This window comes from Mytilus galloprovincialis, chromosome 4 (genome assembly GCF_965363235.1).
Source record: "Mytilus galloprovincialis chromosome 4, xbMytGall1.hap1.1, whole genome shotgun sequence".
Taxonomy (NCBI): domain Eukaryota; kingdom Metazoa; phylum Mollusca; class Bivalvia; order Mytilida; family Mytilidae; genus Mytilus; species Mytilus galloprovincialis.
Genome location: NC_134841.1, coordinates 80285218 through 80299603, shown reverse-complemented (window position 1 = coordinate 80299603; position 14386 = coordinate 80285218). Strand labels below are relative to the sequence as shown.

The 14386-nt window shown below is 31.4% G+C and overlaps 1 protein-coding gene and 1 long non-coding RNA gene across 3 annotated transcripts in view; both read left to right on the top strand.

Annotated features, from left to right (window-relative positions):
- The window catches only part of LOC143073081 (uncharacterized), a 250732-nt gene that overhangs the window by 117377 nt on the left and 118969 nt on the right, over positions 1-14386 (top strand). The gene's annotated exons all lie outside the window — the stretch shown is intronic.
- Positions 745-12449, top strand: LOC143073076 (RNA-binding protein MEX3B-like). Of its 2 annotated transcripts, none has more exons than XM_076248327.1 (2): positions 745-1117; positions 7049-12449. In XM_076248327.1, the coding sequence occupies exons 1-2, from the start codon at positions 877-879 to the stop codon at positions 8338-8340; spliced, it is 1533 nt and encodes a 510-aa protein (XP_076104442.1). In that variant the 5' UTR covers positions 745-876; the 3' UTR covers positions 8341-12449. The 2 variants fall into 2 exon arrangements, with proteins under 2 accessions (XP_076104442.1, XP_076104443.1); XM_076248328.1 differs by lacking the exon at positions 745-1117 and adding an exon at positions 1601-1742.

Here is a 14386-nt window from a genome sequence, read left to right as displayed (position 1 = left end):
TTCTACTAGTCTCAGTTCTAATGCATACTCTAACATAAAACTTCATTGATTAAGACAATCTCAAAAAATTAGTCTACATCCATTAAACATTATAATACCCACCAAAAGAAGCAGAGAAATACCACACGTAATATGTGTTATTTGACTAATAAAAAAAATAACCATTTTGTTAAGGTGAAAGAGAAAGCCAGGGTCACAAAGTTGCTCTTCGATTTTCCAGGATGTCTGTAGTACTCTAATTTTTGTTTAATATTTGCTATATACTCAGGCTATATAACCACACAAGTTTGTTAAAAAAAAAGTTTGTTTCATAATTATTATTTGAATCAAAAATAAAATATATAAATAGCTATACGTAACACTTTAGGATTTTGACTTTTACACGTGGTCTAAACAGAAAGACTTTATAATTAATAATAACTACTATATACAGTTTGAAAGGTTACAAAAAAGATAAGATTGAAATTACAGGAATATTGCTAATATTTTTTTATTTCATACGAAGAATTTAAAACTTTATTTTCAAAGATTTAGTTTATTTAGCGCCCTTTTCCGCTTTATTGTCAATATCTAAATATAATCTGTTGTTATTGTTATGCCTGAAATCCCCACGAGGTCAAGACATTAACTCCTCCCTATTTGATTGATCATCCAATGAAATGATTCAATTATGAAAATACCGCGGAATCTTGGGAAAATGACGTCACTAAGGCATATTGGCTTTTGTACATCGTGATTAAAAATAGCAGACAGTTCGTATTCCGCTCTCAGCAACTGAGGTACTGACTGACAAAGGAATTTAGTGCATTTACATGGAATATATATAAATTTTCTATTTTTATACGCTATAACTTTGGATATTATATTATTTTCACAATGCCAGCGAATTTATTCACAGAGACTTTACCCGTTAATACTAATTTAGAGGAACAACGGGCACTGCACTTAGCTTTTGAGCTTTCGATGCTTGGATTAGATGAAGATAATAACAGTTCTAATATGAACGACTTAAGTGAAAGTGCTGCAGAGCTTCTGAAGAAAAACAACGGCGCAAATACAACTGAATGTGTTCCAGTTCCAAGTTCAGAGCATGTCGCAGAAATAGTTGGGAGACAAGGTAATATATCTATATTGATAAATTCATTCATTCATGTGGATATTCATCATTTATGGTCCAGTGCGTAATATTTGATGACACACGTGGTAGCTAAAAGAATGTTGAATGTAAATATGTCATGTACACAAATATTCATTAATTTAATACATTACTAGATAGATTTACAGCTATGAAGCTGCAGAATTGTAACTATCGATTTTTTTTGTTCTATTCGTCATCTTTACATTATCTGGCGACCACGTGTTTGTATTTTGAACAAAGAAACTAATGTTGGTGCACTTGAACAAAGGACTAACTGTTATTGCTTCTGATTAAAACTTTGTATTGAGAAAAAGGTTCAATTCATATGGGGTCGAGTAATTGCTAAAAATTGATTTAATGTTGTGTTGTCAAAATGATAATATTGTTTATCAAAATTGTTTTGTGGTCTTTAGTATTACCGTTTGCTTTGTTTGGGTAAAGCACGTGTTGTTCGTGGACCATGTGCCTTGCTAAAATCACGGGGAAATATACATCTTACATTCGGGGATGATTTGCAAGGCTTCAGATTTTACAAGAAACTCCAGGATGTTTGTTGTTAAAATTAACCAGAATTCAAGATCCGAACATGACAACTTCGTTAAATGTATGTAAGGTTGCTTTTCATTGCAAAACGGGGGTCTCACTAATTAGCGACAACAAGCGTCAAGAAGCGACAACAAGCGTCAACAAGCGACAAGAAGCGACAACAAAAATTATTTTAGCGACAACAAGCGACAAGAAGACTATTTAGCGACAAGAAAACATTTTTTTTTATAAGATATAAAGAAATTTGTATTTAATGGTTTTTTTTAAATATACGAGCAGATATGTTTTATTATATATATAGACGAAGAAATGAAACATTTGTGAGAAAGAAAGAGATTGTGAAGTTTATATTAGTATATTGGTAGATGAAGAAATTTAACATTTGTGAAAAAGAAAGAGATTGAGCTTCTTTTTTAAATTTTTAACTATGAAGAATATGTATAAGATAATGTATGTATCTGTTTTCATCAAAGTCAAAGTATGAATAAACGAATGGAGATATATATGGAGCGGGCATAATGGAATATAATATTTTGATTCATTTGCTTAATATTATGCTCTAAGTGTTTCTTGTTATGTCAATTCGATGCTTTATTTGTAGAACTCTCAGCCACGCTTTGCCATTTTTATTATTTAAGCGTGTTTCCAGACCCCACGACGAGGACGTGGTTCTACCTTGGGGTCCATATACAGAGCACGTACTTTTGCGAGAATAATACTGAAATGCTGACAAAGTTGAATGGCTTCAGTCAGCTTGGTAGAGCAAAGGAAATGCACACGCTATAAAATTGAAACAAAAACAAAAAAAAGGTCAACTTTCCTTTGAAGGATTTATTGAAACAAATACATGAAATATTATTTCCTTTCTAACAGTATAATTCATTGTTCTTGATAGGAACAACATTAGATGTGGCTTCACCCTAAGGTAATAACAGTAAACAATGTGGAACGTGACATCAAATGAGATTAACGAGTCGCGTGTCCCCTGTTTTATTGCTACAACAACATCCAATTAACACCTTCAACTTTGTACACGTGTCAGACTATACAATTACAGACGCCAGAATATACAATCATTGTATATATAGTGAACACCTGTTGAAAACTCAAGATTGTCATTAATTTCCTTTCATCTTCAATCAATATGCATAAACATGATAAATATCGTTTAACATGTTTAATGAGGCAATAAATAAATAAAAAAATGAAAACATTCACATTTCAATTTTCTTTTCCTCCTGTTTGGTTTCAGTTCTTTGTATTTCACAAATTGTGTAAATATCTTCAGGACAATGATGCACAAGTAATTCATTTTGCGAGCTTAATACATATTGCACGAAAAGAGTTTTAAAAAACAAATTATAAGATAAATAATATGTTCTAACAACACAAGGAAAAATAATCTCATAATACAATAATTAAACGTAATACTAGCTGTTATTCATAATAGATGATAAAATATTATGTAAATAATGTTTCATTTTTTTTCTATCAATTTTAACTTTCTTGTCGCTAAAATTATTTTCTTTTGCATATTCTTTTAATATTTATTGCAATAATTAATTTTAATTAAAAAAAATGTTTTCTTGTCGCTAAATAGTTTCTTGTCGCTTGTTGTCGCTAAAATAATTCTTGTTGTCGCTTCTTGTCGCTTGTTGACGCTTGTTGTCGCTAAAATTCTTGTTGTCGCTAATTAGTGAGACCGCAAAACGGATGTGGTTTTTTTTTCAAATTGTAAAAATAGTTAACATGAAATTTAGGCTAAAACTTGCAAGAGACTAAAAGTAGACGCTGGGCGTCTATTTTTCTTTTGTTTTTCTTTTAAAATGAAACTCTGAAATTTAAAAAAGATAGTATTATAATAAAAAGTCTTTAAAGCATCATTTTTGTTTCGAATAAAGTCATGTCCTAAATTATTCAAAGGAATAAGTGATACATGCCCATAGTTTTGGATTTTTTTTGAGGTATTGAAACCCTTAATCAAATTTACTTACTTACTTCTCAAGACACAAATTATTACATTTAAAAGTACATTTTCAAGTTGATTTATACATGTATATTATTGTTGCCATAATCTTTGTTATCATAGTTGCATATATTCAAATTCAAATAGATATAATACACAATCAAAATTTGTACTTTATAACTTTAAAGTTACTTATATGATGCTGAAGATACATGTATTGTTATGGTTTTACCGTTTAATCAAATGCATATTTTAATTTTTCGTTAAATCCTTTTTTTTAAATAAAAAGACATACAGGAAGTTTGAAATTTTGATAAATATAGAATGGTTTTCTTTTGTAAAAGATATAAATTTATGGTCTAAATACTGCAAATGTATAGTGAACGAAATGATTGATTGTGATTTGATTTACATCACCTACTGTTACAATAGGAAAGACACTGACATACATGTAAGGTCATAACATCAGTTTACAAGAATAAATAATGTACATGTTAACAGATTGTCAAAACAATGTAAACTAAAGTGTGTTTAGGTTGGCAAAAAATCAGGGGTCTACATCTAGATTTGACTTTATTTGAGCAGAAAATAAAAGGCTTTTTAGCATGGCCCTTCAAAATAAGGTTTCTACATTATATAATCATTTTTGAGAAAGTTATAAACTCTGTCTTGTCGGTCAGACATGTTTAAAAATAAATTCTTCAGTAAATTAATTTTGTAATGAATATTAAAATTGGCTTTTTCAACAACTGATACATGTACATATATAAATAGAAGCAGGACAAATCGCCCCACTGGCAAAATGCCCCACACTAAATCCCCCCTCTCTCGATCAACTCGCCCCACTTATTGAAAAAATGATGTTTAACATTCTTAGAATATAATTGCAAATACATTTTCGTATCATTATTGGAGAATAACTTTATACTTGTAAGCTTAGTTATTTGTATAACAATTGAAAATAAACCTGTTATATTGAATCCTAATCATACAAAAGTGAAGGATATAACAGCAGTTTGATTTAAAGCACTTGACTAAGGTTTTCATGGGTATTGAAGTTAGGCAGGGACATAGATATACAACAGGATTGCATCTTATTTCATAAGTGGGTCGAGTTGCCCTTTATAATATCATGGTGGTTTATTTATTTGTCAAGAGTGGGGCGAGTTGGCAGACCTTATGTCAGCGGGATTTTAACCCTTTTCATAAGTGGGGCATGTTATCAAACCTATTTGCAATAGGAATTTAGCCTTTTTCATAAGTGGGGCGAGTTGGTAAACAAGAGTGGGGTGATTTTTTAGAAAGTGGGGCGGGTTTGTGAAAAAATGGTGATAAGGTCGTACGATTTGCAAGTGGGGCGATTTGTCATTGATTCGTATAAATATTTCGGAAAATTCATGGTGAGGGTATCCTCTTCGAAATTTATGATCTGTTAGGGTTGCAGCTATAAATTAAAAAAAATGTCTGTTAGGTAGCATACATTTTTGTCTTGGTATGTAATGGTGTACAAATACTGTATCTTTTTGTTGTATCCATTGGTTACTGATAAGTTTTTTATCAAGAATGTGACAGAACCATATAAAAAAGAAGATGTGGTATGATTGCCAACTCTCCACTAGAGACCAAATGACACAGTAATTAACTATAGGTCACTGTATGGACTGCAACAATGAGCAAAGCCCATACTGCAGTCAGTTATTAAAGGCCTGGAAATGACATTTCAAAGGAGCAAACTCTAACCGTCTATATATATAACTAATTGATGTGTATAATAAAGGACAATGTTATAAAAGTTGCTGCATTCATGATTTGAGCAGTGATTTACTTCATTAAATGTTCAATGTTTTCAATATTAAATGCATGCATGAATTAATCAAATGTATTGGGATATATATATATGTATTAATGATGTACATGTAAATACAAAAATATAACAAGAAAACAGTATGTGTAGTCCATTATTATTCCACATGTTGTGTCAGTTAACTTAAGATTCTCCTTTGACAGAGAGTCATACTAGTATAACACACTTGAGAAAAAATTATGAATGGTGCAAATATACAATGTGTTGTTAATAAGCATGGTTTCATCTTATCTATAAAAAAACACTGGAAAATTGTCAAGTTTTGTGATGGGCTTGGTGTACTGGTTAGTTATCAGTTTAAATCTTCACTGTAATGTTTATACATATATATGTTGGATGCATGTACAGATTATTAATAGACAAGAACAGCTGAAATTAAAAATAAAAAAGGGGGGTCTTTGGAAGAGAATTTGTTTAGTTGGGAAGCAATTATAGTGTCTTTCATATTCATTTTATCAGGTAGAATTAATCAGTCGTATATCTATGGGTGAATCCAAAATAACTAATAAATTTATTTATGTACTGAAGACTAAAACATTATTGTATAATCGACAAATGTACGTAAACATGACTATTCTCTTGATTTCACCCAAATATGGGAATGCTTAACTTATCCAATTGTATTTCAAAATCTTAAGCATATCAGATATTTCAGGTGAGGTAAAAATGGTTGAACCTTTGTCACAGTTTGCATTTATATGTTCATTTTTGAATTTCAATCCCATACACCTATAATCCCGCTCCATACATAATTGCACCAAGTTTTGAATGAATTTATAAACTCTTGATAAATCTATTATTCACTATCAGAAATTAAAAAAATAAAAGGTCTAATATAGAAATAAAAAGATATGGCATGATTGCCAATGAGACATCTTTCCAACAGAAACATGCCAAATGACTTTGAGGTTAGATATTATAGGCAATGATTGGCTGAAATGTTATCTTTTTTTTTGGGGGGGGGGGGGTCATTCCTTGCAAAAATGAAAACTGACTCACATTATATAGCCATGAGGTGTGAAAGTGGTGATCAATACCAACAATCAATCAATTTTATCCTAAAAGAGACATTACTTTTTCTAAGAAATGGGATTAACCTTTTTACTTTCTTTTTTGAAAACTCACTGGGATATTATTTTATTCCAAACCCGATTGTAAGTTTATGTCTTGAAAATGCATAAAATACATGTAGGTCTGCAGCTTTAATTTTTCCGTCACTTAAAATCCGAAAATAGGATGTGTACATGCATTGTAGGAAGTCACTGATATTTTCAATGTTGACCCAGAGACACGTTTTTTAAGAGGGCTTTCCATATACATACTGGCCACATTGAGTGGGTCACAATGTCAGTTTTTCTTAAAAATCCCTCAAAATTTGTTGGAAAGTATTGTAGATGAATTAATCACTTCTGTAATTGTTCAATATCTGCTACCTGCCCATGAAATTTTATTAAGTTTTATACATTGTTTACAGTTAGTTCTAAAAGAAATTACTGTGTTGGGGTTTTGATTTATTTAATATTATACTTTTCAGGTTGCAAGATTAAAGCATTAAGGGCCAAGACAAACACCTACATTAAGACACCAGTCCGTGGAGAGGAACCAGTATTTGTTGTCACTGGGAGAAAAGAAGATGTCAACCTGGCCAAAAGGGAGATTCTGTCAGCAGCTGAGCACTTCAGCCAGATTAGAGCATCTCGGAGGAATAGTAGTGTTTCCAGCAATGGACCCCCTAGTCCCAGCGCTCCAGGACAGGTGACCATTCAGGTCAGAGTTCCTTACAAAGTGGTTGGTCTTGTAGTTGGACCAAAAGGTGCTACAATTAAAAGAATTCAGCAGCAGACCCACACATATATTGTCACACCTAGTCGAGACAAAGAACCTGTTTTCGAGGTTACTGGTCTTGCAGAGAATGTAGATAAGGCCAAGATTGAAATAGAAAGTCACATAGCAATCCGTACTGGAGGTCAGATCGAGGGCCAAGAAGATGACTTCCACAACAATGGAATAGACTCTGGTTTTCAGGAAATGAATGGCAACAATTTTCTAGCATTCAAATCCATGAATGGATTCAATTCCTTCACCGACTATCAAAACACTCTCAATGGAAGTAAGCTTATGTCACAATCTTCAGTATTCAATTTCCCACCAGTCTCAAAGATTTCAGATTTTGCACCTCTTACAATGAACACTGGCTTCACTAATGGTTTCAGTATGTATGACAACGATGAAGGTTTCGGAGGGTCACCACAGTTTGACCAGATGCCACCCTCAAACTCCATTTGGCCAGATTCTCTCACAGGACTTGTTGGATCGTCTTTCCAACGTCGCTGTAGTAGTTTGGGTAGTGCAGCATCACAACACAGTCTATCACCACCACTTACAGATTCCAACAGCCAGTCCAGTGGTCAGAATTCACCACCAGTTGCCGATCTAGTCCGTCATATGAATGGTGATTTCATTCCCTCGTCAACCACCACTGTTTCAACTGCTTTTGGAAACATCACAACTACTGCAAGCTATGCTCCAAGTTCATGCGATCAAGATATGATGTCCAGTGACAGCATTAGTGCATCAATCATCAACAGTGTTGTTGATTCACCGAAAATGATCGGAGGAATATCCTGTCCTGTTAAAGTTCCAACACTTAATGGGCGACAGTGTTTAATGTGTTCAGAAAGTAACATTGTTGCAGCTCTTGTACCATGTGGACACAATCTGTTTTGTATGGAGTGTGCGAGTTTGATTGTGGAAAAGCCTGTTATGGACCGTCTTTGTCCAGTTTGTCTCCAAACACCAACTCAGGCTATCCGAATACTTTCATAACAATTCAGGACTTGTCATTTATCATTTCATCCAGACTTTCCTGCATTCAACAATCGGCCTCTAAATGAGATTAAGTTATTATATATAACATGGATATTATTATTATTTATGATAGGTACCGTACATAGTTTACATACCAATTTGTGCATTTATTGTCTCCTCAGGTGTTACAAATGTCAATTAAATCATGTCATCATTCATTTAACATTATAACTTGGAACTCACTTAAAAAAGGGGGAGGGGATGATATATAAAAAAAAATGAACATGGTCTTGTTTAGCTTGTATCCCTAGGAAGAACATGGTTTTTACTGACCAGATCCTTTTAGTTCATTCATAATTTTCAGCTAAAACCAAAGTTTTGATTAAGTAACTTAGTATTCTCAATCATTTTATTTTGAATCCATTGTTCATGTATTGACATTTATAGCACAAGATGGTGATAGCATTGTTTATTTTTTTTATGTTGAAATATTATTTTTGTACCAGTTTGGCCAAATGAACAATTATTATTTTATTCTTGTGTTAATATATTGTAGTTTAGTTTTTTTGTTAACTTTAAGATATTTTTGTTGTATTTATTCCTGAAGAAAGGAACTCGTAATTCGTTACAAGACTGTTAAATGCTCAATTCGTTAGTGCTTTTGTTTTTATTTTGGGACGCAGGTTGTGAAAACATGCAGCATTTAAAACAAAGATTTTAAGAAAGAGTGTTTACCTTTTTTTAGGAGTGTAATTAAATTGTTTTGGTTTTTTTTAGTTTTTTGCATTTTTGGTTCGAATAAATTCAAATATATGAAATGTAGTTAGAATTGACTTCAAATTCAAATAATTATTCAAATTTTACCAAAATATATGTAATTTAGTGCATATAGCTTTATTGTTGCAGATGAAGGAAGGGTATTGATTTGACTGCTTACAATTTTATTTGGTTAAACTTTTAATTTATTAAGGCATAATGTTAAAAAGAATCTTTCATGTTTTGGTGCAATTTTGTTTGTTGATTGTCTCATTAAATGTTTATATTGTATATACATAATATATATTATTAAGAGTTATATAAAGCATTTATTTTCATAGAAAGAGCTGGAAGAGATCTGCATTTTATTAGCAGTTGCAAAGTAGTATTGATTTTTTTATGGTAACATTTTTCCCCTCCTAATTTCTTGGTACATAGTAAATTTTGATAAAGATTTTTTTTTGTGGTCACATTTTCCCCCTCCTAACTTCTTGATACATTGTTATTTTTAAAACAGAAATTTTAGTATAAAGGTTTTTTTTTTTTGGTTAAATATATAAATTGTAAATGCCAAAAACTATTCTTTGGGTTCTCTGATGTTTTATTTAGTTGTTTAATCTACTTGCGCTGTATCAATTATACATTTTTATTTTATAAATCCTTATAAATCATTTCATTTGCATCGATATATTTGTGAACTGTTCATTTAGGGAAGAAGTTATTCCATTTTTATGTAAAAGTTTGCAGAAGAAAGACCAAAGCCAACTGGAAACAGTTCAGGGTTGTATTTTTCCATTCCATATGGTTGAGTTTTTATTTTGTTACTTGTTTTTAAGATATTTTATCTTTCATAATCCAAAATATAAATCTGCTTTTTATCATCTACACAAATTTTCTTTTTTTTTTATATTTCTAGAGAGGTTGTCTCCCCTTATCACTTAAAAACTATAAAATCTATGCAGTTAAACACAAAATTGTTTATTCAGTTATTCAGATACATTTTCTCATTGTATCACATTTTCATGAAGAATACCAACATATTTTCATTGTAAACATTTTGATTTTGTCATTAATAGAAGATTTTTCATATCAAACACTGTAGAGTGGACCATTTTCCCCTCATTTTTCACTTCTTTTGAGTCGAAATGTTTTAGAGTTCTATTTCTGTATTTGAAATCCTGAATTCTAATATTCCTTAAAGACCAAGTTAACATGCATGAAGGTATCTAAATCTTAAAACTAGAAAATATAATCACAAAGAAAATTTTCCACTCTACAGTAACATTTTATGTACAAGTACTTAATCAAATGGCGACTGTGGCCTACTGTTTTTGCAGACTTAAATATTCAAAGATACTGAAAAAACTTTATTTGATACATGTATATGTAACCATTATATTTATACCATTTTTGTTCAGCTTCAACTCATCTCACAGTATTTATTATATGGTCCACTTAATTTCATCATAACAAGATATGCAATAAATGCCCATTTATTATAGGGTTATTTTCACACTGAATGTTTTCAGATAATCACAATATTATTTTTGTTTTAAATTATATTTTAATCCCACTGTCAAAATTATTTTATAGTACTTGAAAAATAAAAGAAAGATTTTATTCTATATTATTATATAACAATTTTTGCACAATATTTTCTGTAGTACAGAAGGATGTGTGGATATGTGGATCATTTCAGTTTAGATTTTCAATTTTATAGAACTTATTCCGATAGAATATATGCAGTTATTATGGTTGTATTGTAAACTTGTTACTTTTGTACATTAAACTTATGCAAAGGTATTTGGCCATTTTGTCCTTGATGGAATCTTTTCTTTTATAAGCTAACATTTTTCAGTTCGGTTCAATTTTTACATTTTCTTTGCCAAAATGTTTGCTCCTAAGAACTTACAACAAAAAGTAGTGCTTTAAATGTATTCAAGCATCGAACAAGTTAGCATTTTGTTAAATTTTTCGTAAAGATTTATATAGAATGATCTTCCTGACAAACCAATATTATAACACTGTGATATATGTTTAGCTTATTAGCTATATTTACACCAGAAATTCTGATCAGTAATCAGTAAATTTATTCTTCTGCCTAATTATAAACTTATAAATGGCTCAACAAAAATGAAATAAACTGCTATGTTTCAATATTAAATGGCAAAGTAATTTAAAATTGAAATTTACTAGAGGCAGGACAATTTGTTATAAATCCAGCTGCGTCTTTTTTCTATGGAAAAGGATTTTTCGAATTCAAAAATCTATTGGACAGCTGCAAATTCCTCACATTGAAAGAGCTTTTTCATTTTAAGGAAAGAGTTTTTCATGATTTGATCTGATTAGATTTTCTGGTGTGTATGTTGTGTAGAATCAAATGGCTATATGTTGGACAAATTTTTTACATTTATATTTTATACTAGGCTTTGCTCGTTGTGAAAGATAAGTCGTGCCAGGGAACGTGGTTAGTGATATTCTAGTCTGTGTTGTATATAGAGCTTGTATATTTGAATTTCAATACTTCTATGCATTCTTTTTTCTTTCTGAGTAAATTTTGTCTGCTAGCAGAGCTAGTGTATCTTTTTTCTAAGGATTATGAACTTAAATCAATGCTGCCTATTCACAGTCACAAGATAAAACAAAATTTTATAGCTGCTAAAGGCTTCAAATGAACAAAATGAAACTAAATTTAGCTTCAAAAGGCTTCAAACATTTTAATATTTTGCAATATTTGTTTAAAAAAAACCAACACAATGTTGGCAAAATCAAGAACTAGCCAACAGACATGGACTGTGTTTATGAAATACATGATGAATTTATCAGGGTTAAACATTTTGTTTAAATTGACAATGTATTCTGATGCAGAGGGACATCAAAGTTCATAATTCTTCTATTACCATAGGTTGTATATATATTTCCACTTTTTACTATCCTTTTAGATTTAGTTATATATATGAAATACATGTACTTGTATTGAGTGAGATTTAAGTACATGTATCCCTGGCATGGCAAATATCTTTGAAATGATCCAGTATATTTGTGTTAACTGTTTTTGAGGTATAATATATATATTATTTTGTATATTTGAAAGTTATTGCGAGAGATGAGCAGAAGTGATGCCTAAGATGATAGTTTAGTATTTTCTATTTTATTATATTAACTTACATTTAAATTTGTCCCAAAATATTGAGTGTTGTAAGAATGTGTTCAAATTAAGCAAATACAAAGAAACTGTTTATGAAGTATATTTTATTTTAAAGGGCATGATAAGAGTAACTGCCTATGTATACTTATTATATTTCATGAATATCAAAGAATTATAAATTGTAAAAGTTTTATTTTTCTGCAAATAAAATTATAAACTACAATGGTGTGCAGTCATTATTAACAAAATACCAGAAATTACTGAGGATAAGACACAAGAGCATGAACCTGGACCTTTGATGAATACATATTTTAAAGATCAGGTGGACTTTTAAATGCAGATGACAAACCTTAAATGTACTTTTATTCTTGAAAAGCAAGACCTATAGGTGTCATTTTGTCTCTTTTGGATAGCAGTCTCATTGGCAGTCACATTTCATACCACATCTCCTCTATGCCATCGTTTTTCTGGTTAACCATTTGGCAGAAGTCTGACATTCTGGAGGATACTGTTTTATAGCCTTCTTTACACAAAGTAGCTATAAAGTTGAGGTGAAAAAACAATGAGCTCTAACAAAAAGCTTAGAAAAAATTCAAATGTTTGCAATAGGGTTGATTCTGCTTTACACAGACTGGCGTTTCGTTCATTAAAATAAGCTTTTCTGAATATTCTCTGTTGTCGTTTCTATAAAGAAAATAAGTTGTCCATCTCGGTGGATACAGTGTTGACAAGATGCTGTTTGTTAACCTTCCATCCTTTAAAAGATTAGAGACAACCCCACACTAAAATTGTACACGTAACAAAACATACCTTCAACAATAGACAATTGTGTTCTCGATGTGTCCAGCTCTTTATCACTTTTAAAACTAGAAGATCAAGTCTACCAATAACACCTTAACCCTTTTGGATAATTAAACGCATTAAAATTTTATACTAGGGTGGATGATGTCTTGAACACCAGTGAAAATAAAAACCTGCAAATTGAAAGGTTAACTTGTTTGTGGATCACAGAAGTGTCTAGGTATCACTGATTGTCAGCTTTGTGTTAGTTTCTCAGAAATGTAATGTAATCCACCTTCGAGAAGAGAAAAAAACATGTCCTTTTGTCTAGAAAGTTTATTCAGTCGTATTACTATGCTACATGCATCATTACAATTCAAATGTCTCGAGTAGAGAATATTGTTTCACACTGGATCCGGTGGTCATTTTGTCAGTACTTCAGTTGTTCTCTATTGTTAGTACACATCATTATTTCACACTGGATGCAGTGGTCATTTTGTCAGTACTTAAGTTCTCTATTGTTAGTACAAGTCATTACATGAATACTTTGTCTTATGTACATTTAATAACACGTATGCTAAAAGAACAAATTAAAAATAAACACAAGACAGCACATCAGATCATACAAACCACCAACCCGTACTCCTCTGGGAAATTAGATTTACAGATTTACCAACAGCACGGTCTACATAGTCTGTTTTAGTACAGACACAAACTACTGAGTGGTGCCTTAAACCAGTTGAAAAATGAGAGTACACTAACCCTTATTTACCCATATAAACATTTGTACAATGTGTCAATTAAAAAAGGCAAAACGAAGCTAAAAACAAAAAACGGAGAAATAAAAAAAAGTAACATAATTTTGAAAGCAGTTTCTATGTGCTTGGCACCAAATACTACAATTTTGTTACCATGCACATAGTTATCAGTGACTAACACTAGGTGTTGACAGCAAGTTCTCAATTTCAAGAATTGATATCAGATCTCGGCTTGGGACCATTTAGAGCTTGACATGTTTTTAGACATCTCTGTTTATTGTTGAAAACCGCGAATGTTGACCTCTATTTTTTGGGGGGATACTGTAGGATTGATTAAAAGCAAGGAGATGTGGTATGATTGCCATTGAGACAACTCTCTACAAGAGACTAAATGACACAGAATTAACAACTATAGGTCACCGTACGGCCTTCAACAATGAACAAATCCCATACCGCATACTCAGCTATAAAAGGCCCCGAAATGACAAATGTAACACAATTCAAACGAGAAAACTAACGGCCTTTTTTATGTACAAAAATAAACAAGACACAAATATGTTAACAGTTCGACAAACGACAACCACTGAATTACAGGCTCCTGACTGGGACAGGCACACACATG

Coding starts and splice junctions, on each gene's coding strand:
- LOC143073076 (XM_076248327.1), top strand. CDS start 877: ATGCCAGCGAATTTATTCACAGAGACTTTACCCGTTAATACTAATTTA. Junction 1,118..7,048: donor AGAAATAGTTGGGAGACAAG/GTAATATATCTA, acceptor TATACTTTTCAG/GTTGCAAGATTAAAGCATTA.